This window comes from Python bivittatus, unplaced genomic scaffold, assembly GCF_059951505.1.
Source record: "Python bivittatus isolate LINGU-HERP-01145 unplaced genomic scaffold, Pbiv_v1 ctg000530_np1212, whole genome shotgun sequence".
Lineage (NCBI taxonomy): Eukaryota > Metazoa > Chordata > Lepidosauria > Squamata > Pythonidae > Python > Python bivittatus.
Genome location: NW_028277085.1, coordinates 9,041,291 through 9,068,435, shown reverse-complemented (window position 1 = coordinate 9,068,435; position 27,145 = coordinate 9,041,291). Strand labels below are relative to the sequence as shown.

The window sequence follows — 27,145 nt, the reverse complement described above, 5'->3', positions numbered from 1 at the left end:
AGCACACTCCCCCTTAAGTGACGGTCACAGACCACAGTCACTTGATTCAGACAGCCCATGAAGCCAAGCTCAAACCAACTTCGCCGTGGCTTCACAGCTGCACGACACCACCTCCCTCACCTTATAGGTGAGAGTAACTTCGATGAGGAAGCTGCCATTCCAAGCGATGGAAATGTAATGCAATACATCAACCATTAAACGTAAGCAGGTCACCCCCAAACCCCTTTCACATCAACAGGGATTTTCTTTCTTTTTTCTTTTTCTTTTAAAGACTTTCTTGCACGGAAAGCCCATCGTCGCCTCCCGTTCCATTCCGCCTACAATTCCCAGCCTGCAACGCGTCCACGCGCCCGCTTAACCCGTTCGGCGCCCTGCCCGCAGCGCCGCTGAGCTCCGCGGCTGGAGCGATGTCAGGCAATCTGTGCACGTGGAAAAGCGCGGGGGAGGGAAGAGGTGGCTCTCCGCCTTGAGGGCGCTGGACGGACCCTGCCTCCTCCCCGCCTGGGTGCTCCCGGAGCAGAGGGCGCCCACGCAGACCTCTTCGGAGCGGAAGAGGCTAGCCTTTTGCGAGGGGGGAGGAGGCAGGGAGGGGCCGGAGAGGAATTCCCTGCAAAATTAGGACGCGGCCGGCGGGGCCGGGGAGGAAGCCGAAGCGGGATTTCGCTTTTCCTCCACCCGGGCCTCGCCTCGCAGCCCTGCCTGGCCGTGGCTCCCGGGGGGCGCAGCGAGCGCGTGGTTCTGGGGCGCGCAGCCAGCCTTACGCCCGGGCGGGCTGCGCCGGTGGATGGATGGATGGATGGGGCGCTTCGGCGGCGCTGCCTTCCCCCGGCGCGACTCCGCCGCTTCCGCGAGGCAGCAGATGACTCGGTGCCCGCTCAGGCATGCCTCTCCTTATCGAGAAGCCCACACCCTCTTTGGCTAATCTCCGGGCAGCCGGCTCTGCCCCAGCGGCATTCGGTGGCTCTCGGGGGAGGAAAGCGCAGGAATTCCCGGCCCTTCGCTTGCGCTCGCCAGCGGCTCGAGGAGATGGCCTGGAGGAGCGGGGCTCGTCCGCGCGGCGGGCGCCGCCTTCTCCGCCCGCAGGTAGACGGTGGTCGGCGCCCGCCCCCGCCCCCGCCCCCGCCCCGGTGGCCCTCGACCGCCGTGTCGGGAGGTCCGCGCCCGGCTGAGCTCTCCTCGGCGTTTGCGGTCGAGTCGTCCGACCTGCCGGATAGGATGCCCGGGTGAATCTTCGCCGCCGCTGCTCGTGTGGGCGCTGGGCTGGGGTTCCTCGGCCAGTTGCCCCACCGTCCGCGGGCCTGCCGGCCACTGCCACGGGCAGGCCACTGGCCTTTTCTCGGCCCCATTTCGGTCAAGTGCTGTGGCATATTCGTTCCTGGTGGTTGCTCCATGGCTGCGCTAGAGCTATGCAGGTGCTTTAAGAGGGCCATGAAGCAATCTGCCAGGCCCTGCCCCGAGGTCCATAGAGTGGGCAGAGGGAGAGGCCAAAGTGCCACCCATGTACAAGTACCGGTGGACCTTCTTAGATTTTTGCCCTGGGTTGGATCAGGAAGCGACAGCCTCACCTTGGCATGGTGGCGTGGCATGATCTTGGTGGAGGGGGAAACTTTTCACGGACTTCCTAACTTGCCTCTCCTTGCCTCTCCTAGCTTTAGTTCCTCAATGAACCTGCCCCGGTTTGACGCACCCGCCTTCGCCCAGAAGAGAAATGATTGGCAAAAATAGCAAAGGCATTCCAGAGATATAGTCACTTGAGGCAGACCGTTGTCCCTCCGTACCAGGGGCATCCAGCTGTGTCTCTCGAACTGACAGCCTGCAATGGCTGGCCCCAGCATCTGGACCAGCCTCAAGTCGGTCCTGAGAAAGAACAATGACCCCTTGTTCCTGAACGACTGCAGTGCCTTTGATTTTTCGGACGAGATTGGTGATGAAGACTTCCCCCGGTTCAAGAAGCTGCAAGTTGTGGTTTCGGAAGATGCTGCTGACACCTCAGCCAACGGGGCCTATGTGGGACCCCACTCTGATGATGAGTCCTTGCTGGACAGGGACATTGTATTGCGGAATGCTGTGGCTGGACCCCCTCCAGACCCTTGTAACAATTGTACCCAGCAAAGGGAACTGTTAAAGCAAAGGAAGGTGAAGAGGCGCCTGGCCTTGGCTGCAGTCCTGTACCTTCTCTTTATGACAGGCGAACTTGTAGGTAAGAGTGCCCTGCCAACTCCAGACTGGGGGGTGGGGGGAGGAGAAGTTGCTTTGTAAGGCAGCAGTGCTCTGGGATAGCTGTTTAATTGTTTTCTCGGGCAGGAGGATCAGGGCAATATCCGGGGAGATTTTGCCATGGCTCCCTGACTACGGTTAATACCATCCTCTCCTGTTTTGTGCGTTTTTTATAGTTTTTATAGTTTTAATTATTGTTTTTACATGTATCTATGGGTTTTTAATTGAGCGTTGTATGCCACCCAGAGTCACTCCTTTGTGAGATGGGTGGCTATATAAATATGATCACTCAGTCAATCATTATTGCATTGCAACAGGGCAGCAGGTTTAGGGAATGTCTTAAGTAAGCAGAAACTGCCTGCAGCAAACAGGGAAGAAGAGAGAATCGACTGTGCCAATGTTTTGATCTACCACTTTGTGGACTGATTCTGCTTAATAATGTGGTCTTTGACAACCCACACTCACGGCCATACAAAGCACAGCCCTGGTGCATAGCTTTGTCTTGATTGTTGCAGAGCTTATATACACGAAGGTTGTGTTCATATCTTATGTTAGACCATGATTTAATTTGCATTTACTAAATAAACCCCAATTATCTGGAGTTACACAGCAGGGGTTCATATAAAATGTTGAGCCAAACAAGCCACATTTAGGTTTAGTACAATAGAAAGGTAGTCTCTAATATTGTAGTCTTAAGTGTAATAGTCTTAAGGGGGTAACCTAACCCTGGATTCAGGTTTGCATTTGGCCTTTCAGTGGGTGGAATCTGACAGTGCCTTTTCTGACTAACACATTTTATTAAAAAGCATAAACCTATACCTTTTAATAAAACTTACTGGTCGAAAAAGGCGCCACCAGACTCTTACTGATTTTTTGCTACCATAGACTAACATAGCTGTCCAAAAAGCGATGGGTGAGACCAGGACAGACTAAATTTGATTTCATTCCATCTAGGTTAATTAAGAATCAATAAATAGCCTTTCAGGCAGGTATTTAATTAACTTTCCCTTTGCTAGTACAAATTGCCATTTAGTAACAGCTTCTGGAAGACTCTGAAGGTTGTACCCAAGTCTTCATGAGCTGTATGTCATCTTTTGGCTGTACCCCTCCAGTCAAGAGAAGTGTTCAGGCAACCAGGTTAAGTAAAATAGACTTAAAGCTCTTGTATGTTCCATGCCATAAAGTTCCTTCACTGCAAGAAATCAAGGCTCCTGATGGATAGATTTTCTAATGCCTGCTAGATAATAATTTCTGAGTGCGCCATCTTCACAATCTTCCTGCTTTTTTTTTTTTTTAATCTCTGTTCTTTTGCTCTCTTACTTTCCTGAGCTGCTTGTGAAGATCAGCCACCCATGAGATGGATTTTTGTCCTTTATGGCTCATTGAAGGCAGCAATGAGACATCAAACCCGTTATTGACTAGGATGTTCGCAAGCCGTTTTTTAACTCTTTAAAAGAGGCCGCAGCGAGGCAGGCGTTTCTACAAACTGGATCCAAGTCCTGACAGATGGTGCGAGTTGTTATTCTCAAAATCTGTACTGCTGCGGATCAATATGTTCCTCTGTGCACAAAGAATGCACATACACAGTCACTTCTGGTTTCCCAGGTTCAGCCCTCCAGTCACAGAGACAGGATATGCCTATTAATCCTACCCACCACATCAACTTGTGTGGTTGGTGTAACAGTTGAGGTTGAGCTCAGGGGAAAATAAATCATTAAATCTATCAAAGGTTCTCTCCGTTCCAACCTAGCTTGTTTGTGAATCATGCTGGACTGCTTTGCTTACTTCAGAGCAATTCTTAAAATATTAGGAGGAAGGGAGGTAGAACCCACCATCCCTAATTCCTGTCTTCTACCCCCATTTCTGCCAAGTCAGTGTGGTTCCTTTAAAAATACTATGTGACAAGTTGAAGCAGAAAAAAATGGGGCAGGTTTCTTCCGAATCCTTCCTGCAAATAAAATGAGCCCAAGAGTTAAAATCTGTAGCTACAGCCATTTAATTAAATGATATAAATCTTTTGGAGATGGCTCGCTTAAGGACAGGTTCTAAATTTTCAGCATTTCTGTCCAGCTGGTAATTTCTGTGAACGGAGTCCTTTAAGGAACATTGGTGCTTTTCAGAAATAAGTAAGTTCAGTGCATGAAGATTGCTACCTATGGTGATTTCCTGCTGAGGACATAACACATGGTGATAACAGCCAAAAAGATATTTGTCTGGAACTATTGTCCATTCCTCACCCTCCAATGTATATGTTAAAATACAATCTGCAAATATGGCCATAGTATGTTGCACTATAGATGTTTTGGGGAGCTGTGATTGATGCAACTCCTTGCTGAATATGTGTTTTTTTGATGTAATATGTGAAAATATCTAACATCCCCCTCCCCCTTTTAAACTTGTACATTAAGGTGGATATGTTGCCAACAGTCTAGCAATCATGACGGATGCACTTCACATGTTAACTGATCTCAGCAGCATTATTTTGACTCTTCTTGCTTTGTGGCTCTCTGCAAAAGCACCCACAAAAAAGTTCACCTTTGGATTCCATCGATTAGGTAGGTGGCCTTTTAAATTATTCCAGCATCACTGTCTGTGCCAGTTGACAGTGAAGTTTATATCTTTGGTTTATCTTCTCCACCCAGGTGCCCTCCATCTGTATCAAATTGCAATTCCTAATTGTACTGTGGCTATGACAGGTTGATAAGAATTATGATCCAGCAAGATGCCAGGGTAGGACAGCTGCTTAGTTCAGTAAGGAAATGGTAGATAAATACAATGTTATATCTCCAAATGCTGCAGCCTCTTAGAATGGCATGGCAGCTTGTAAGATCTCTTTTGAGCTGTTGAATTTAAAGATTTGGTACAGGCAGACAGAAGGGGAAAAAGTCATAACACCCGCCCCCTCCACTTCTGGTACTTTTATGGCTGTTCCATGTGCTCTCTTGTAACTGTTTTTCAGCGTAAGCAAAACTTCTTGGGTGTATCTGTTGCAGCCCAAACTGTGATGGAATGGAATTATGAAGGCCAGGCTCAGGGAGATAAACATTTTCTTAGCTCACCGGAGGAGCGTGGGAGATACAAGAGGATGAGACCGGCACCTCCCTGAGGAATTCACAATGTTGTGGCTGGCTGACTGACTTGGGAGCTGGGGTTTCAGTCTGGGAAGATTCTTGCTAGAGGTTGTAGCTAATAAACATAGCTGAACTGAATTTGCATTGTCTCTTGGAGTTCCTTGGGCTAGGCCTTGACATCAATCTTCCCAGACTGAAACCCCAGCTCCCAAGTCAGCCAGCCACAACATTGTGAATTCCTCAGGGAGGTGCCGGTCTCATCCTCTTGTATCTCCCACACTCCTCCGGCAAGCTAAGAAAATGTTTATCTCCCTGAGCCTAGCCTTCATAATTCCATTCCATCACACAAACAGATTTATTGTGACGTACCTTTCGGTAGGCAGATCTTTCACAATGAGATATAATTCAGTGCTAGAAGCTGCAGTTTGATATTAATTTATCCAAGAATCAGCCTTGTGGATGCCAACAGAAATGATGTTGAAGATGTGTGGTACATTTAGATCATCATAGTGATTAATGATGTCTTAGGTCCTATGCTGTGGACCATATGATTCTACACAAGGATAAGAAAAAAGTAAGTATATTTTGTTTGAAAGCCTCTCTCCCTTTTCTCAGACCAAAGCATATGCTTTTGGATTGAAGAGAATAGAGAGAAGGATCCTGAGTGGACTGCTGTTTGATGTTAATTTCTGGTATTTACTTTTGCCTGGTGTTCCAATTTAGATTCAGTTGCACACTCCTGATTAAAAGGAAAAATAAGGTTTTGAAGGTTTGAAATGTTGGCTAGATGACTTACATTTGCAGGGTGGCATCAGATCATCCCTGTCCTGACAAAAGTTCTCCCACTACAGATCTAGCACATAGCTAGGCATCCTTTGATAAGGGTCAGTGTGATTTAGACTAGTTGTCACTCTTCTCCCAACATGGTGCATCTGAGATAGGTTGGACCAGCCTACCTTTTGTGAATCTCAGAGGCAGGTGGAGGACAGGATAGAGAGAAAAGATTGTCTACATAACCTTAAAAGCCAGCGTGACATCATGGTTAAGGTGTTGGGCTAGTAACAGAGACACTCAGGTACAAGTTCTTCCTCAACCATGGAAGCTCCCTAGATGAATTTGGGCCAGTCAAACTCTCTTAGCCTAAGCCCCTCACAGGGCTGTTGTGGGGGAGCATAGGAGGTGGGAGAGCTACATAAGCCACCTTGAGAAGAGGGACATAAACCTAACAAATAATTCGCATGTGTGCCTTCGAATCAGTTTTGATTCCTGGCGACTGCCTGGACTAATCCCTGCAGTTTTCTTGGCAAGATTTTTGGAAATGGTTTGCCATTGCTTCCTTCCTAGGGCTGAGAGAAAAAGACCAGCCCAAGGTCACCCAGCTGGCTTTGTGTTTAAAGTAGGACTAGAACTCTCAGTCTCCCACTTTTTAACCACTACACCAAACTGGCTCTCAAATAATAGTCATACTTTAACCCATATGTTTCAGTGGGACTCACATGCTCTAAAATGCACACGAAAGGATTGAGCAATGGGATGTTCTAGATTTCAACTCCCACCAGGCTCAATCACAATGGTTGTTAATAAAGGATTGTTGGAGTTGTAGTCCAAAATAATACAAAAAGACTGCACTTTCCTATCTGTTCCTCCTATCCCAGAGGATGAATGGATGGAATGTTCTTCGAAACCATAATTGTTCCTCTGCAAAAATCACATCAGTCTTTACAAGACGTTTCTAAAAATACATTTATATTAGCTCTTAGAAAGGGCAGTAATTAAGCAAAAGAGAAAGAGAGAAAGAAAAAAAAGTATTTTTCAATTAGATGTGCTAATTCAATTCTGCTCCTTCATGCTTCTGCTGGGTTAGTTTCTGCTCACATTATTCAATCCACTCTTCATATGATTTTCTTTTCTAAACCTGTAATTAGATTTCTCAGCAATTTTCTTGTTCTTTAATGTCCTGTAGGAGCTGTACAATAAAGTCAAGCACTGGTGTGCATTCAAATGCCTTTGAAAACTCTTTTTGGCCCCAGTGGCTTGTATTTCAATCATAAGGATATTCATTCAACAAAATTAAGAACTCTTGAAAGAGAAGTTTCACGGCTGCCAAGCTCTGTATTGTTTGAGACCCAGGACGATTTACTGCTCTACAGTAACGTACAGTATGGCTTTAATAAGTGAATTGATGGGGATGATACCATAGTGGAGGACAATGTGTCTGTCGTAGAACTGAAAACTTGGCAGACCAAGTTTATGAAATACAACTCTGCCCCCCTCCAACAGACTAAAAGGAGACTTTGTACATATTCCTCTACCTTCTTTTTAATACCTTTCCTCTTTATGAAAATAGGATTTATGCTGCTTTTACATCGAAATAATCCTCTCAGGCCTGATTCTTTGAAACAAGCCCATAACTACAATAATAACGCTTGTTTATGGTAACTCTGTGCAGTGCCCGGTAACCAATGTGGCAAGCTTGTAGTGTAGTTATTATGGGGCAAGCCAGATTTTAGGTCATAGGGCTTTCAGACTGACTGAATAACACATCTTGCTAAGACATAATGGGAGATGCAATTTTGGCTTAGCATGTGTGAAACCAGCCACTGCTGCCTGTCAAACCCAGGTTATGGGATAATGGGTGTTGTGAATGTACCCTCCCTTGCTAGTGGATAGGCTCAGACATTCACATGTGCACACACTTCCCCCATAAACCTCCGTGTTCTTCATGTGGTCCTAGAAAGATATCCCAGTCCTTCCCTCTTTGCTGGAGATAAGAAAATGTGGAGTACTTTGAAACAAAGGCAGAAGGATTTGTAGGCTAGGACTGGGCAAAGGACAGACTCTGTCTCCTTATCAGTCTCAGAATTAATTTATTGGAGTCTTCAGAAAGTTAGAAGGCTAGCATAATTGAAAAAAGAGGGAATATATCTGTTTCAAGTATCTGTCAGCCCTTCTAGGTAGACCAGACTAGGAAACCAAAGTTATGCATTACTAATGCCATTGTATTATGGGGTTACAGTTACAGAATCTTGCAAGTCTGAAAGCGCCTCCCCCCTCCCTGACTTTGTCTACAAGAGAACTCGGGAGGGTCAAGTCTGAGACATTTTCTCAAATTACGTTACTGTTTTGGACTCAGATTTCTTTTACCTAACTGGTGCCTTGGTTGTGGCTCTTCCTCCTGTTCCTCGAGGTTATTCCCACAACCTATTATGGTATCTGTTTGGGGGGAGGGTTGTTTCAATAATAATAATAATAATAATAGTAATAATAATAATGGCTGTCTCTGAAAAGATAGGTAAAAACATTTAGCTAGGATTGTTGCATTAAGCTTAATTTTTGTTCATTATGCTTGTAAGTCTCCTTTTTTTAGCTTTCTGTGCCAGCTCAGTAATTGTGAATATTCCAGTCTTTTATGCATATCTAGATTGTTCATGAGTAAACAATTTCTCTTTAGCCTTTTGTGATTCAGTGTAAACATTTAAAACCCTGCTTCCACTTCTTTAGAGCAGTGTTCCCCCAAGGCTTGATGGGACTATCCAAGGGGACATTGTTGTTGTTGGTAGTAGTAGTAGTACTACTACTACTACTACTACTATTAATTAAAATTGTGTTTATTAAATTGTTTTCATATAATAAATGTTTGAGGGTTGATGAACAATCTGAAAGTTCATGAAGGGATCGATAAGCTGAAGAGTTTGGGGACTGCTGGTTTAGAGTGACTTCTTTTTTATTTGTAGCAGACCAGCACCAACTTGTGTCTGACCAGAGTACTGGATCTCATTTTAGGTATTTCCTTTTAAGTCATTTGGAAGTAGCTGTTTTATCAAGGCACCATTGTAACTCTTTTTTTACTGTCTTAAACTTTAGGATGGAAGGATGTATTTGGACCTCCTTTTCAGTTGCTGGTGTTTTTCTTCTTCTCTTCCAGAGGTTTTGTCTGCCATCTTCAGTGTATTGTTGATTTACATCCTGATGGTTTTCCTCTTATATGAAGCTGTTCAGCGAACTATCCACATGGACTATGAAATTAACGGGGATGTGATGCTTATTACTGCAGCTATTGGTGTAGCAGTAAACCTCATGTAAGTTACTGTTGTCCTTCTATTTAAGATGGATAGCCTATTGGTCTTGGTGATATCTCGTGACCATAGCTATGAGCCCCATCTGGTTGGGTTTTTGTGTCCTAAGTTCTGATATTGGCCACTGTCTTAGTTGGGTGGTTGTTGCTTCTGATCTCTTTCAACAGAGGAGTTTCTCAGACAACTCAAGTAGTGCCTGAAATTTTGGCCTAAATGACTTGTTATTAATTGCATGGTTACAGCTATGCCAGGATAGGCGTTGGCAGCAGGGAAGTGGTAGAACAAAAGCGGTAGCCATTTTGTAAAGCAAGAGTGAATAATCTGTGGCCTCCAAGTCCCCTTTCTGTGGCCCTCAGAGCTCCATCTGCCCATGATTACTGATAACTGAAGGCATACTTTCCCATCATGTTGAAATGGGGAATAGATAAAAGTTAAGTATAAATTCTGAAATAGGCATATCACAATTAAAACAGGAAAACTGACCCCTATACCTCTACCCACCCCCATATGTGATGTGGCTCAACCTACTCTGAGTCCCCAAGGCCTCAGAAATGTCAAGTGCACCCGTTGGCAGCCAAAAACCTGTCCACCCTTATGCTAAACCAATATACCAGTTGTGGTTGGTTTTCTACCATCTCCTCTTGGATCTTCCCACCTCTTGTGCTAAGCTTCTGATTTTCAAACCACTTCCCTTTCTTCTTCATGAGGCTTTTCTGGCATCAACCCAGTTCTGTGCTGCTTTTCCTTCTGCTGCCATCTGATTTTCCCCCTGGTTTCCTGCTATGCTTGTTAGGGTTTGGTGCACCTCTTTTCTGTCTGATAACGAAGATGACCGTTTGTGTTCAACAGAACACAACTACTTTGTTTCTTCCTTCTCTGACTTAGATATTATAGCATTGCCCCTGCTTTTACCAGAAAAGACTTGTTTTGCTTATGGTTTGGGATGCAACTTTTCTGTCCACCCAATTTCATTTGTACATTTGTATGGGAGATGTAGACATTAGACATTTCTAATCGAAGCTTGGTCAGTTGTATTTGGAGAACTGTGTCTGGACAGCAGGAGAAAAGTGAAGAACGGCCATTGCTATTGACTTTTTGAAACCATAGTATGCTTCTCATTGGGGAGCATAGGGCTATACCAATAAGAGGACAAAATTTTTGCTGGCTAGTTTGTTTAGATCAAAGCATACCTGGATAAGGGGGCATAAGGGAGGCAAGGGGATTTCTCTCCCGCTATTCTTCCTGGCACGCATAGCCCTGGAGTGATTTTTCTCGTTGAAGGTGGGCAGGAGGCCAAACACAGTAGATTAGCAGGAAGGGTGAAATATAATAGAGTGAAAGTAGCTCGGGAGAAACAAAGTTCAGATAGGCTGTCTGGATTGCAGTTGATCTATTAGCATATATCCAACATTCCCAGTGGCTTTGCAGAACAACATTAGAAAGCATTGCTGATGCTCATTAGCTACCATGAACAGTAACTAACACTGATTATTTTTCAGTCTTTTGTGCTGAAAACTAGGGCTGGGCAACACTTTGGATCCAAGAATTGCTTCAGAGCATACAGGGGCACAAATCTAGCAGCTGTGGCAAGCCCAGGGTGACTTTCCTTGGAGTCAAGCAGCAACTGTGGAAGGAACGGTTGCTGCATTTGCACCCCTGTATGTCCCAAAGCACCATTTTGCCTTTGAATGTAAAGCACTGCATAGCCCTACTAAAAATTAAAATCCTATAACCTAAGTTTTTTTCCCATTGGCATTTCCAAAATATAATAGCCTTTTTTCTTTTTTTAAAGCACCTTTCTTCTCCTCCACTTTTCATTTCAGAATGGGCTTTCTGCTGAACCAGTCAGGTCACCTTCACTCCCATTCGCATACACCTTCATCTGTTCCTCCGTCCAGCTCTTCCTCTCCAGCCTCTGGGCACGCTCATAGTCACGGCCATGGCAGCTTGGCTGTGAGAGCTGCATTCGTCCATGCCCTGGGAGACTTGGTGCAAAGTATTGGCGTGCTCGTAGCTGCATACATCATTCGATTTAAGGTGGGCAGGGTTTTTTCACTAGACTTGTGGGCATCTCTGATCTTGGATTGTTCAGCCTTGGAACGTTATAACAGTGATCTTGGTATGCTCATGTAAAAACATCTTACCCAGGACTCCACATTCCTCCTCTTTTTTCAGCTTAGGAAACAAGTCTTCTGTTCTGGTGAGCTGGAAAGTCCTTGGAGAGTCAAACTGTTCAAGGAGATGTAGGATTTGCTCAAATAGGAACTGAGTTGAAGTGGCTGGGGTTATTGCAAACAATTCAGTAGTATTTCACTTGCTTTTACATTTTTATAAATGTTTTGAGGGACAATGCTTTTTGAAACTGCAGACTTTCTTTGAACAAAAACTTACCAGAAACTGACTTGATGTTTTATGATGGTACTGCTGGGATTAGTAACTGCCGAGATTCAGTACAGGTTCCTATATAAACCCCTCACCCTCCTTTTGAAAGATCTTCCTTAATTCCCAGACTGATGGTAAGACTAGCAGTGAATAAAACAATCAACAGCTGCATGTTATCCACTGTTTTGTTAAAGAGGCAGGCTTTCTGCCCCCTTTATCATAAACATGCCAGAAAATGAACCAAAAGTTTAGTTTCACTGCCATAAAATTGCCTATATATACAGTACTTGCCACATTTCAAAGTAAGGTATTTGTTGGAATCCTTATGTTGTACTCTTAACCTTCCCTCTAATAAATATCACCAAGCAGAGCTCTTAGAGACTTGTTTGCTACTAGTTCTGAGGAGGGACTGAGATGTTTGGAAAGACAGGGTCTTTTCTGTTTTGACCCTAGCTCAGTTCAGTGGGACATATAAACGCTCAAACAGTTGCAATGCACATGACCTTCTTGTCTTGTTGGTGTGTGTTTGTAACCTTGACCTATTTTAAGACAAGTTACACTTTTTGGTTCTGCTGGTACATTTTAACGCTTTGTAACCTCTTCTTACACTTTAAGAAAAGTTGTGTGCAGCTATGTAACAGATTCTTTTCTGAGTAACACATATCGGTGGGGGGGGGGGAGCATATGAAAAAGCCATATATGGAGTCATGACAACGGGCCATTTTGCACCATCTATACCGATCCTTTAAGAACTAAGGAAAAGCCTTTTAAAGGTCTCCTTGGTATTCTTTAATAGATGTTGGAATTGAAACTTGGGTGTTTCTGTACACCAAGACTGTACTATGCTATTCAGCCCATTTAGAATAATACAGTACAGTACAAAGGTTAACTGTATTCCAAACTACATATTATCCCAGGCACTGCAATCAAGAATGATTAATTAAGGTAGTTTAAATAAATCAGAGGGTTTTTTTTAATATGAAAAGTTCAGTGATCCTCTGTAGCTGATTTTTTTCCCAAAGGCATTTAATATCCTGCATACAAAACAGCCTTTGTTCTACAGTTGCATACTCTTTTTCTTATCTATCGTGGCCCAAATTATAGTTGCAATGAAGTTGCATTAAAGAATATTATTCATGAGAACGTTTGGGAAGACGCAGTCCTGCTGTACAATTGTAATAAATGAAGTTGGCCAGCATCTTCTTACCAAGGAAAGTGTTACTTATGTTTGGGAAAACCTCATACACATTTGCCAAATTCCAGAAAACTGATTCTTGTAAGTGCAGCTTACATAAGCTGTGTGGAAAACTGCACATTGCAAATGCTTGATTTCCCCAAATCCAAAATAATTATGGGTGTTCCAGTTGTTGTTTTTTTAAATCTGATTTAGTGAAAAATTGCATGGAGAGGGCAGGAGGTGAATATCTATGGCCCAGCTGCCTATTGGATTGGTGGAAATTCTTATGTCCATCCTTAAAATATTGACCAAATGAATTCTTCCCACTCCCCCATTTCTGAGCCTTCAAAATATTTACAGCCAGGGACTTGGTTACGAGGCTTTAATCTTTTTCGTTTCAGCCAGAATACAAGATTGCTGATCCTATATGTACATATGTATTTTCAATTCTTGTGGCTTTCACCACATTTCGGATCATATGGGACACTGGAATAATTGTACTTGAAGGTAAGAGCCATTAAACGTCCTACGACTGAGAAGAGATAGAATACAGAGAGTTTTTAAAAATTATACATACGCTCTTGATAATTTTGATCAATTATCTGATGATAGATGATACATTCTACCAGCTGAGCATAAAGTGATAAAAAGGCTATGAGAACTTAATACTCTGCTGTCTAAAACTGTGAACATACTGACCCCCAGCCTAGCTATATTCAGCATCAGCAGCTTCCAGAACAAGCCTTGATGATGTTAAAATAACAATACACACCGTATGATATCATCATGCTAATGACTTGATTATACAGTTGCATTGTGACATCTAATACAAGTATTTTAGTTGTTTATTTATGCTGGACTGTGAACATAGGAAAGATACGTTGATTTGTTTCATATGAGGTGTGTATCACCATATCTACCCAGCAACTGATTTCAGTTGTGTGTCACAGATAATTTGTGTTCCCTTCTTGCTCAGACCAGATTCTTCTGGGACTAAATTCTGCCAAGGGAGATAATTGTTTAATGTCATACAGTTACTAATTTTATTTGGTCTTCCAGTGCTAGTGAAAGACACTCAGAGGCAATGTTGTGTAGTGGTTTAAATAGGGCTGGAGGGCCACATTTCAAGTCCACCCTCACTCGAGCATCTTTGGGCTAGCCTTCCTCATGTAGCCTAATCTTCTCTTAGGGTTTATTGTTGTAGAGCAAAATGGAGGAGGGAGAATATATGGCTTTCTTAGACCACTACTGTGAGTTTCCTGAGTTCCAGGAAAATTTGGAGGTTTTTGCAATCTTATAAATAAGTAGATTTTTTTAGAATTGTAATTTTCTCCTGAAACAAGTCACAAGGCATACTCCAAAACTTTGCTATGTACTGTGCAACTGTTGTTTTATTTTAATGGTTTTATAGCTTGTTCATGTATAGCATATTTTTTTCAAGATTAAACAGAAAACTCTGCTCCTTGATTTTTGTTCTGCTTGTAGGAGTTCCAAGACATCTGAATGTGGACCTTATTAAGGAAGAGTTGATGAAAATTGAAGACGTATTTTCAGTGGAAAACCTGAATGTCTGGTCTCTAACTTCAGGAAAAACAATTGCCATTGTCCACCTACAATTAGGTAAAATATGTCGAATCTTTTGATAAATTATGTATAAATGTGTTATGATCCGTTATTTCTAAACACTTGCCTCAGTTGGTACCTAGTTATTAGATGCTGTCTGTGAAGTAAAATAAAGGATACAGGCTTGCAATCTAAAAACACATACACAGGCAAGGGATGGGAGGAAATAGATTAATTGATCATCCCAGGTCAAAAATTAGTTTTTAAAAGACATTTATATTGAGTTGTATCTTTTTTTTTTTTCTGGAGTTCTGAGATGAAGAGGATTTAGCAATCCATGGGTCAGAGTGACTCCTTAGTGGTTGGACAAAGTGATGCTGTTCTTGTTTCTGTAGGAAGTTGGCCTGTAAGTCAATCATTCTTTAGACAATGATTGGACTCTGCAGTTCTCATTTGATGGAACTGATGGGTTAAAACTAAGTTCTCTTCTAGTGAGAATGCAGAGCTAAAAAGAGCTTCCTTATGAAAAATCCTTCACTGTTTGGCTTTGTGAAAGTTTTTCAAGCTATCAGTTGCTACTATAGTACAATAAGCCCCTTAGAGAATGCACCTATGGGAGAAACATTTCAGGAATATCTTCATTTTTTCTATCATTCTCAAGAACAGGTTGGAGAGCAATTCTGAACTCAAAAAGCTCCTCAGTAGGTTCATTAAATAGAGGATATTCAAGGTGGAAACTCTAAAATCAACTGCAGAGGCAGTCCTAGCAGACAAATCAATAAACTGTTGAAAATGTGCTCATGTATTCCCAGCAGGTCAGACCACCAGAGAGTCCTTAGGTTTGCTTATAACAACAGTCAATTCCAATTTAAGCTCCTTCCCTAAGTCTAAAGTACTTATCAAGATAATGGCAGAACTAATAGGGCATCTGAGGCATGAATACATATGATACCTAGATGATCTACTAATTAGACATCCATCCAGGATCAGGACTGCATCCAACATATAACTCAGAATACATTGCCTAGAGGGTCATGGATTTCTAGTATACAGAACCAAAAGTTTGCTGTCTTCATCCAACAGATGTTTTATTTGGGAGTCCTGATCAACATGAAGTAGTTCTTGTCCCTAGAGCCCACATTGAAACTATAGGAGGCTATCAAAGAAATTGCCTCACAGTTTCATGTCTGATGATCATGAAACTGGCTCTCCTCCAGGGGTTGATTATAACCTCTGAAGACCTGGTTCTGTGGGTGTGTTTGCACTCTCAGTCCTTCCACTGGCTTCTATTATTCCACCAGATCAAGATTCCCAACAAAGCACAACTTTGGGTGAGACTTCCACAGGAGATGGCTTGATTTCTACATTGCTGATTGACCAATGGTGGGTTTGGGTGGTAATTCTCAAACAGTAAAGGTGATAAGTCCATAGGGCTGAAGCCAATTCCTGTGACTGAAGAGGGTTTCTTCTCCTGCCCTGCTTTCCCCTAGAAGGAAGAGTTAACTCTATCCTCTTAGGTCCATCATCCAGTAATCACTGGGCATGGTAAGTCCAACTGCCCTTCTTCCTCTTACTGATCATTGTTATGGAAGAAGTTGGTGTGATGTTCACATAATTCTTGTATTGGTGATTAGAGTCACAATCTCTTTCCTCTCTAACTTTTTACTAACTTGTATTTGATAGTTTTGGTTGTTCATCTGGAGAGTTATCTTACATAGAGGCTAGAGAAAAACATCATGAGAAATTGGCAAAGAGTTGTTATTTTTTGTGGCTTTCTTGTCTTTCAGTTCCTGGTAGTTCACCAAAGTGGGAGGAAGTCCAGTCCAAGGCGAGACAATTGCTGCTGAATACTTTTGGCATCTATCAGTGCTCCATCCAGCTTCAAAGCTACAGGCGAGAAGAGAACAAGCCGTGTGCAAATTGTCAGAGTGCCTAATTTTTCCACAGTTTGGGGAGACTTGCTGCCTTATCCTTTTTATCTTGCAGCCAAAACGCCACAAAGCAATAAACATATCAATGGAATGGAGTCCTTTTAGCTCCGACACAGTGTCTGCATTTGGTGCAGTATCAGAGATCGGAGCCATTGGAGATGTTCAGCATGGCCCTTTTCATGAAGACAAACTTTTGCTCTTCTATCACTGTTAATTTCTATTAGGGTGTTTTTGCCAATATATTTCCAAGAAGTTGTTTACAGATCACTTGATGGTCGAGCAGGTTCCTCGCTGAGCACGCTTCCACATTGCCATTTGTTAACTGTCCTTACTGACACTCCAGAAGGAGCATCAGGAAATTTATCTACTTGAGTTTTAAAAAGAGTTGAAAAAAAGATGATCATGTTCCCAATTTGTAAAGTTAATGATCCCTGGATTGGTTACATAGTATTCCCCCTTCCCTTTTACAGGTTTTTAATTCCTTATCTACAAAAAATGCTGCAGGGATAACAGAACTTTTTTATAAGTTGTCTCTTAATACAAACTTGAAGCTGTATTGGCTTTTACATGTAACCAGTTTTGGGACATTTAGCTTTAAACAGTACTCCGTGGTAGAAGGATTTTATCCAGGATGAGCCACCACTTGTTTAACTGAAGACTTTGGGGCTGGACCCACCATGTTTGAAAAGACTGATCGACTTTCATATCCTTTGACATAGGTCCTGTATTGTAGAAGAGTATATTTAATTTCTTCAAGTCTGTGTGATTGACTTTGAAAGCATTCTTATTGGTCCTCCTGAGTATCTAAAGTAACGTTTCACCTGCTTCAAAAGGCTATTTGATTAACCTGAATCTTAACTTTAGTAAATAAATGTGCTGTAGAAACTTCTTTGTGATTGATTTGCTTTGCTGAAAAAGAAAGGCCTTATAGAAAACTCAAAAAAATCAAATCAGTAGACATAAGGGTAGATATTGATGAAAAAAGAAAACAAAGATTTGCAAATCCCAGAGCTTAAAATGGTGAGAATCTGGTTTCATCTTTGCACATCTTTCGGATAAATATATGGCTTTTTCACGATGTCCCAGTGAAATATTCATGGTTTATGAAATATACTGCCTTTTAGTCAAACAGGAGAGCTTTGTTGTTGGTATAGTTCTTGTTCTTTTAGCAGTTTAAAACTAAAACCAGCCTTTCTAATCTGTGCTGCATCACAGGCACAAAACTTCTTGGTGGGCTTTTCTGAATTGTGACCATGGCAGAAGGAAAACCGGGACAAGGTGAAACTAGCGTTACATGAGATCTTGTTGTCAGTTCCTAGACGTGTTGTTTTCCCAGTGTTTGAACACTTGATGGCAGTTGGGGCTGATAGAATATGAAATCGAAAGCATCTAGAAAGGACACAACTTTGATGTGGGTAAATGCCATCACAAATTATATTAAAAAGTAGATTTAGGCCACAGTTTCTTTGCCTTCGTATCATTTTGTTTGTTCTAAAGAACTTGAAACCAACATTATTATTTTGATGTTACATAGCAAAATCTGTGGCTGAGACTGGATGCTTTAGACTTTGGCTCTGAAATCTGAGGCAACCAACTGTAAAAATACACATTTTTATAAATTGCTGCAAATAGAGACCTGAAAAAAAGGAACTCAGTTTGAGCATGATTGAAGTAAAAATTAATATTATCAACTGCCACCATATTTGGACTGATAGTTGGAATATGGTATAGTGGAAAATCAACATCTAGTTTCTTCATTAAGTGACCTAGTAGTTCTTACGAACAATAGTTATCTTCTGATGAAGACAGATTCTTTTTAGTGGATAATTCCATGAAATTTGATAGTTATTTAGAATATATTACTATGAAGAAGGAGTCATATATTTCAGGCAAAGATTATAATAATTTTAAGACCATCTGGCCGATGAATGAACCTGCACAAAGTTAGTACTGTACCTTGATTAAACTATTTTAAAGTTCGCTTATTGGTTTTCTGATGTTGCATGTAATTGGAGGTTTCATTATGTCTACTGATCCCAAGACAAACTGTGTGTGTGTGTGTGTGTGTGAGAGAGAGAGAGAGAGAGAGAATTATGTATACATACATGTCATACATACACACGCATGTAAAAACAAAATAGAAATCTGGCAGTAGAGAAATGTATGTCTCAGTCCGAGGCCAATGGTAAAAACCTGGGTTTTGCCACGTTGTGATGTAACACAAAGCCATATCACACTTGTTTTTTTTTTAAAAGTATACCTGTCTATAAGACCTTTCTCAAAGTCAGATATTTCTGCACACACAAAATATTCATAGCGGGATATTTCAATGAAGCTATGGTTTACCGTGCCCATCTGTTAGAAACTGGGGTTTTGTTAGATCTGTACTGTACTTTGGAGGTTGTTTTAAACTGTAATTCTATAATATACATTTGTTTAATGAAACCAATCTGTTGCATTACTGTGGATTTATTACGTTGGTTATTAAACTGTCCATATACACGTTCTTCTACTATTCTTTTGTGCTGCAAAAATCCTTGGCGTTTGGATTTTGAGTTTCCTCTGAGCTTGCTTCGGACTTTAGCTGAGTAGATAAGTAGGGTGCATATAACTGCCTAGCCAAGCTTATATCAGCACATACCACGTTTCAGAGAGAAGCAAAGAATTAACCAATCCAGTGCCATCTCTCTGGAATTACAGCAACACAGTTAGCAAGTTCAGTTAATGTCCTCTCCCATACACATTTTTAAAAGGAGGATATGCTACATTCAAGATGGCCCCTTACCTGCTTTTTTATGGCGCCCGATGATTTTTGAGATCCAGAGGAGAGGAATTACTTTAACGTCACAGGTTAAGGTGCGGCGTTATTGGCCTGGTGTGCTGTGTGAACTCAGGCAATTAGGGTTTATCCAATAAACCATGGTTAATATCCATGCTGGGTGTGCATATAGCCATAGGAAAGAGCATGACTATGAAGCCACGATTCAAATGGGCTAAAAGACCAACCTCTCTGTCCGTGGTGGTTGTGGCAGGGGCTCGGTTAATGGAACTGGACACATTTTCAAGTTAATCCTTTTTGGTAGTTCCGAGAAGCTGTTTCCTCTGGGAGGTGGGTGGCCTGCCAAGTGTACGTATGCAAATATACGTAACTGCTTTTATTTGAGCAACAGCAGATTAGCTGCAGCTTCTCAATACGACTCAAGTTCCTGCATGGCCAGGAGAAAAACACCTCATCTGCTACGCCTCTGTTTTTCTTGAGTTTCTAAGATGTAGCGTTTAACCTTATGCCTTTGCCTTAAAGATAAATGCTAATCTAGAAAAAGCACACCGCTTACTTGAAGTGTAGAGTTGCCTGCGGGTTCTGTGGAAAGCAGAGTTTTGTGAACCACGCTTTTCTGAACAAGCCACAATGAGTTGGGTTCACACATGGTGCCAAGACATAATCCGAGTTGTGTGCTGAGTTTATTTCAAGGTGAATGTAATGATGCTGAAAGCGGTCCTCGAATGGTTGACCAAGGGCCTTTCGCCACTAGCTTAAGATGTAATTGATTACCATGCTTTTAGTTACATTTATGTATTTGTTTCTTTGAAGTGTATCCCACCTTTCATTCAGGAGCTCAAGGTGGCATACACGGCACTTCGCTTTTTTCTGCCCCTGATGTCTTTTGTCCTAGAGTTTTTAAACTGCTCGGATTTGAAACCTTAAATGCCTTCTGTAAAATGTTCTTTGTGGGTTTTTTTAAGTTATTCTAAATAAATTATAATACATTGTAGCCTGCCAGTAGGATTGGTTTTATCAGGGAAAAACATAGGATTAACCACTTTGCGAAGTAAATGAAATAAGCCATGGTTTTTAAGCCACAAGAGATGGTTCATACAATACTCTAGACCAGACCAAACCAATCGTATTATTATTGCTTAATGCTTCAACAGGAGTGAGTGCAAGATGTGGGAAGGAAGAAAGATGACTTGGACCTTTGGCCACCCAACAGCCTTTAGGTCCAAGCTCTATATGTAGACCACGTACATCTTTTATTACAGCAGACATACATGGTTACTATGTCTCCGAAAGCTGTGTATGCTAATGCTTTTTGGAACATGAAGTTGATCCATATTGTACCTCATTAAAGAACCTATTTTTCAAGTAGACTGATGCTAAAAATAGAATATTATCTTAAAACTACAGTGGTACGTCGGTTCACAAACTTAATTCATTCCATGATTCTGGTCGCAAACCGAATCAAATTTCCCCCTAAGGTTCAATGTAAATAAGGTTAATCCGTTCTGAACCATATGTATTTTTTTTTAACCACAAAAATATGAAACAAAGTACAGTACAGTACAGTATGAAGAGAGAGAACACTAACCTTGCTTGAGGCGACACCAAAAAGCTTCACACCAAGTGTTTGTCTGCGACCACGATCTTGCCTAGAGGAAGCCACGACCACATGTCAGAGCAGGGAAGATGGCCATGGGTCGTGTTCATCACCCGATGCAGAGTTCGCAAATGGAAGCAAAATTTTGCGAACGCTGCTGTTCGCGAACCAAATTGTTTGTGAACAGAAGCATTCGTGAACCGAGGTATTACTGTATAGAGGTGGAAGAAACCACATGGATCATCTAACCCAGGGTTCCTCAACTTTGGTGACTTGAAGATGTGTGGATTTCAACTCCCAGAATTCCCCAGCCAGCCATGCTGGCTGGGGAATTCTGGGAGTTGAAGTCCACACATCTTCAAGTCACCAAGGTTGAGGAACTCTGATCTAGCGCAACCCTCTTCAGAAAAACCAGTTAATCCATCCCTGAGAGGTGGCTGACTAGACTTTTCTTCAAAGCCTCCAGAGATGGAATTCCGCAACTTCCATAGGCAGACTCTTCCAACGTTGTACAGATCTGACTGTCAGGAAGCTTTTCTTATCTTTAAATGAAATCTACATAGCTCTGCAATATACCTCTTATTTCTGGTCCTAGTTTCTGTGGCCTTGAAAAATAGTTCTTTTTTTTTAGTAAATTTTTTATTTTTTACAACAAACACAAACAAACAATAGCATAAAAAGCATAAAAAACCATCTTCCATTTTAAACCGTGTGTCAGCCAGTTACCAATCATTTGTGCCATCCTTTCATAGTCTTCACTCATCATTTATATAAAGTCTCATGTCATCTATCCAAGACATATTTATATATTTATCAGTTATCAATTATTATTCATTTGTTACTAGTCTATGACACCAGCTTTCATAATAAGATTTATATCATTTTTATCCATTGATTATATATATATATATATATATATATATATATATATATAGTAATTTATATCAGTTTGTCAAGTTTCTATTATATAATTTGCTGATCTATTACATTACTATATCTTTTCATCCAACCATTGATAAAACAAATCCCATATCATATAGAATTGTTTGTCTTCTTGCTCTCTAATTTCAAATGTTAATTTACTCATCTCTGCACATTCCATAATTTTCTTAATGACTTCCTCCTGCATAGGTACTTTTTCATTTTTCCAATTTTTAGCAAATACAATTCTAGCCGCTGTCAAAACATTTACAATCAAATATTTCAGTTCTTTACTATATGTTTCAGGTATAATTCCTAATAGGAATGTCTCTGGTTTAAAGTCTATATGTTGTTTTGTCATTTTTTCCAACCATGTGTGGATTTTAATCCAATATCTTTTAGCTTCTGGGCATGTCCACCACATATGGTAGTATGTGCCGGGCTTCTGATGACACTTCCAACATTTATCAGACTTGTTCTTGTACATTCTCGCAATCGAAAAATAGTTCTTGACCATTGTCTCTGTAGCTTCCTTTTATGTATCTGAACATAGCTATCATGTCTCCCCTAAATCTTCTTTTCTTCAAAATGAATATCCCAAATTCCTACTACCTATCTTCATTGGGCATGTTCTCAAGTACTTGTAATTTTAGTAAAGTAGTAGTAGATGGAGGAATAAGATATACAGAAGGCAATAGGTTGGCGAAGATTTGTATATGTACTTGTACAACAAAATCTCATTTAGCTTCATCCTGCCCTTTGGGAGTTGGTTGGGAGATCTGTAATGAATTATTCCAATTCAGCCTTCTATATATAGGGGGTTTAACTCATTCACTGGGCTTGTTATGCTAAGCCAGGATTTGTTTAAACCATAATTTCTTAAACCATAGTAGCCTGTTGTATGAGTAACACTGAGGTGAAATGGCTGGGTTTATATATTGCACTAAAAACAAAGAAACTACTTTATGGCCCTTATATTCAGTTACATTTGTACAGGAGTTGGCTGTAAGAATGTCAAATGATTGCTATACTAAAGGATGAAATCTTCAAAAGCTAAAACCAGAATTATTTTTCCAGAGTCAGCCGCTAGATGTCCCACTCACCATTAGTATTTTAAAAAGCCTCTTGCAACAGGAATGTCTTGCTCTTTCATTTTCAGTGCCTAGTTGATAATGTTCAATTCATGTTGAATAATATAACATCCTGAACACGTTAAAAGGGAAGCTGATCAACCTTGCCTTGCGTATAATAAAGATGATCTATGGACAAACGAAATAGGGCATCCTTTATTAAAACTATTATGTAAAACTTCATATGCCTGTATTCAGAAATGCAAAACCTTTATATGCATACACGAATGGTTTTGTTTTCTTTTCCCCCCTTCTTTTTCTATTCTTTTGTTTTTCTTTGCAGGAAATAAGGTAGGAAACAACGCATCGCATCACGGCATGATAAGCACGTTTTCAATTAGAATAGTGTCTACACGCTGCTTTCTTCTAAGGCGAACAAATAAATGCATCATTTAAAAGAGAATGGGGATTAGAGGTTTCACTTTTGCAGCTTCCGCACACTACAGAGTCATTGCGTGTGACATATTTGCAAAACCTTTAGCACAGAAAATAATAGCGTTATTATAAATAGTAATATTTCCCTTGTTTTATGCCCTCTCCATTTGCCTCCAAGAAATACAATACTCTCCAAAATGCATTAATGGGGTAGGTAAGAGGCTGTAAGGGGAGTGAAGAACTCTTCTCATATGAGTCGGTTTACAAACACTGGATTTATTTAAACGTATTTTTCTAACTTGCTCCCTCCCTTCTTATGTACTCTTCTACCAGTCATGTCTTATATCCATCTTTCCGCTAAAGTTCCTCCCACTCTTCATCGCTTTTTTGTGTTGATTGACACGGGGCAAAAAACCTCTTCCTTGGAATCCTTCTTCAACACCAGTCAGTGGCTGTTGGCAGGTTCTAAGCTGGGAGAATTGCTTTAGTTGTTCTGGATTAAAGGTTTGCTCTTCTTCCTTGAAATGAATGTTTGACCACATACTTGAGGCTTCCCTCAACGTCCCTCCAATATTTCTTCAACGAACACTTGCAAAAGATTTGTTGCTGATCACGTGCTAGTTCAGCAATCCATGTATGATCCATATTTGGTCAGAATAAACCTAATGCAGAGCCTTCTTAAAGGAGGGAGGCTTTGGGGGCCATTCCCCCACTCCAAAGTATATTTTAGCATTTGAAATGATCAGGTGGATCAATACTCCGGGCAAAAGAGCTAAACATTTAAGCAAGAGATATTTCAGCATTATGCATTTCCCTACCTACTTCTGGTTTCTGAGCGACTGATTTCAATGGACAAAAAACGACGACATCGGAGAAAAAATATTGCATTGATGTAGGATGCATGAGAAGAAAATATGTGCAGGAAGGAGGGTTCAAATTCAGAATCTTAAAAAGGCTTGATCCAGTGGAATTAGTAGGATTCAGCCATTCCTTTTGTTAGGTCTAATCTAAGCCTGGCTCAAGCTGGATCCATGACCTACATTGGCAGCCAATTTGTGCCACCTTTATATCCTGACTCAGGTGGGTACAAATTGTGTGCCAATCCAAAACATTTCAAGTGTGACTGGCCTTATTTCTATTGTGATGATTTATACATAAATGGTTATTTTCATTTTGATCCAAGATATAAAAGAAAATATTACAAACATTACAAGCAACACAATGCATAAAGGAACTTTCAAAAATTAAAACACAGAATACATATTTTAGGTGTATGGTTTCATCATTTGCAAGGGCTGAATGCTCCTGAAGGAGGATGGGTAGAGAAATCTGTACAAAAAGAGCGTGCTTATTTTTAAACCCCACACAAATGCCAGAACTGTAGCTTCCTTCCTGAAAGCTCTCAGCTCATTTCCTTGCTTCAAGTTCAAGAAGTTAAGCAACCCTGAATTTTACCACCCCAAGGCAGTTACAGGAAAAATGCACCTTATATAGGAAAATCAGATTGCACAATCTGTGTAAAGGATTGGCTGTTGAAAGAAGTGGGTGGAGAGGTTTTTCTTTTAGACCTGGGTGGACAACGTATTCTTGACATTTATGAATAGCTAGTTGACTTGATAAACAGCTCTTGCAGGGTGTGGACTTTCCCATATTTCACATTATCATGTAATTACCAGATTTCACAAAGCAGGGAGAAGCCTAAAGTTTTCAGAAAGCTTTTTACCAATATTCCAATGCTATACTAATCTTGTGGCTTCATAGGTCATTTCTACTTTAGGTCCTCTTACAACTTGTTTAGCAGTTTATTTTTTAGATTTACATTCCTTAAAGTCTAAATGGTTTCTTCATTGAGGCAGTTCTCTCCTCCGCCTTCCCTAAATGCAAATATTTAAATGTCTGAGCTGGGATTATGAGACCGCAATTCTGCAATGGCCCAGGCCCTCCAAAATGTTCTAATGCCTCTTTTGACATTTTCTAAGAGATGAACACGTAGACCACTTAAGTGGTCCACCACTTTGAGTGGACTTCAACTCCCAGAATTCCCCAGCCAGCCATGCTGGCTGGGGAATTCTGGGAGTTGAAGTCCACTCATCTTAAAGTGGCCAAGTTTGGACAACACTGACGTAGACTATCTCCATCACCAGCCTTTCCCCAACAATCCCAGTGCATCTGGAAAGAACCAAGTTGTGAAGGCTCTTTCCCATCATTAACCTGCATTTATTCCCAGAACCCAAATACAGTGGTACCTCGGGATACGAACGCCTCTGCTCACGAATTTTTCGGGTTACGACCAGCTCCGGCCCCAAAATATACCTCGGTTTGTGAACTCCGCCTCGGGGTACGAACTGGATCGGCGGCCATTTTCCGCCCATGCCACGTGGTCCGCGGCCATTTTCTGCCCGTGCCACGTGGTCCGCGGCCATTTTTCCGCCCGTGCCACGTGGTCCGCGGCTGTTTTTCCAGCCCTGCTGCGTGGTCCGCGGCCGTTTTCGCGCCGCGCCGGGCCGTTTTCGCGCCAGGCCACGCTGCGCCGCACCTGGCCGTTTTCACGCCGCACCACGCCGCGCCCGGCTGCTTTCCCGCCCGACGCGTGGTCCGTGGACGCCAGAACGGATTAACGGTAATTACATTGAACCTTATGGGAAATTGCCTCGGGTTGCGACCAAATTCGGAGGGCGGAACGGATTAACCGGATTTACATTGAACCCTATGGGGACATTTCCTTCGGGTTACGACCAACTCGGGATACGCCCAGAGTCACGGAATGGATTAAGTTCGTATCCTGAGGTACCACTGTACATGACGTCTACCCCTCTGAAGGGCAAGAACATGGGGGCATGATATTGTACTTCAAAACTGCCATCTCATGTTGTAATCTTTCCAGAGTTTTTAATGCTATCACAAAAGCTGTACCTGTCTGGCACAGACACTCCCACAGGCTTCATCACAGTATTTATTTCTCTCTCTTTTTTTTAAAGTCCAGAGATTTCCAGAGGGTAGGGAAACCACTAGCAAAACCTGCAGAAGGAACTAGAACGCAATAGATCTCTCTCTCTCTCCCTCCCTTATAATGACAGAAGATAAATTTCTTCCCTGTTTTTATATAAACATTCATCCTGAATATTGATAGAACTACTACTTATTCACTGCATTCATACCCCACCCGGTTCCTAAGAGTTTATTGGGCATGTCTGTTCATGATGGCCTCCCTCTTTCACTGGGTTGTATAAGCAATCCTGAAAGCAAGAGAGATTGTCCCATGGGTGGGAGGAATCTCTTGACCATCTGTGTTCAAAGAAGGCCTTCTCTGGCGAATGCTTCAATAAGTAGCAAGTTATCTTACCAAGTCAGACTTGTAGGTCCGTAAAACCTCCACTTGGTTAACGTGGAGGTGGGGAATCTATGTGCCTTCAGCAGAGATTGAACTACAACTTTGAACATTCAAGGGAGGTTTGATTTGAATTTGACTGGGGCAAAGACTCTGGCTCCTTTATCAGATCTACCAAGGCATTTCCAACGCCAAGATTGCTTCTGGTTGGATGTACGTTCTGCATCTTGATAGCAACTGAACACCTGTCGTAGCACTAAGCTGCGATTTTCCCCAGTTGGTTAAACGCCAGTCAGGCAATGATTTGGCAGGTTGCCAATCAGAGGAAGGGACCCGGCGATAAAAGGTATTCATCCTTCAGCCCTTTATTTATTCTGATCATGTGACACAAGAATGAAAGGGCGCTCCCCATCTCACAAAGGATGGTCGCTAAATGTATATTGGTTCCTCTGAATCCAAGGGATAAAGAGGAGGAGGTTTTGGTAGTGATGGGGGATGGCTGCTGGATTACACCTATGAGTTCATACCATCTGACACTGATTATGGACTTCTGTACCCTTTTGATTCACTTTATGTTGTTTCTTATTTATTTTATTTA

At 41.7% G+C, this 27,145-nt stretch overlaps 1 protein-coding gene across 2 annotated transcripts; it reads left to right on the top strand.

The window, feature by feature from the left end:
* The first annotated feature begins 430 nt into the window (after positions 1-430).
* On the top strand, positions 431-18,939 carry SLC30A4 (solute carrier family 30 member 4). 2 transcript variants are annotated; one of them, XM_088148585.1, is made up of 8 exons: positions 431-1,083; positions 1,650-2,200; positions 4,626-4,772; positions 9,214-9,367; positions 11,188-11,401; positions 13,325-13,430; positions 14,409-14,543; positions 16,274-18,939. In XM_088148585.1, the coding sequence occupies exons 2-8, from the start codon at positions 1,819-1,821 to the stop codon at positions 16,420-16,422; spliced, it is 1,287 nt and encodes a 428-aa protein (XP_088004711.1). In that variant the 5' UTR covers positions 431-1,083; positions 1,650-1,818; the 3' UTR covers positions 16,423-18,939. The 2 variants fall into 2 exon arrangements, with proteins under 2 accessions (XP_088004711.1, XP_088004712.1); XM_088148586.1 differs by lacking the exon at positions 431-1,083 and adding an exon at positions 1,111-1,223.
* The last annotated feature ends 8,206 nt before the right edge of the window (positions 18,940-27,145 follow it).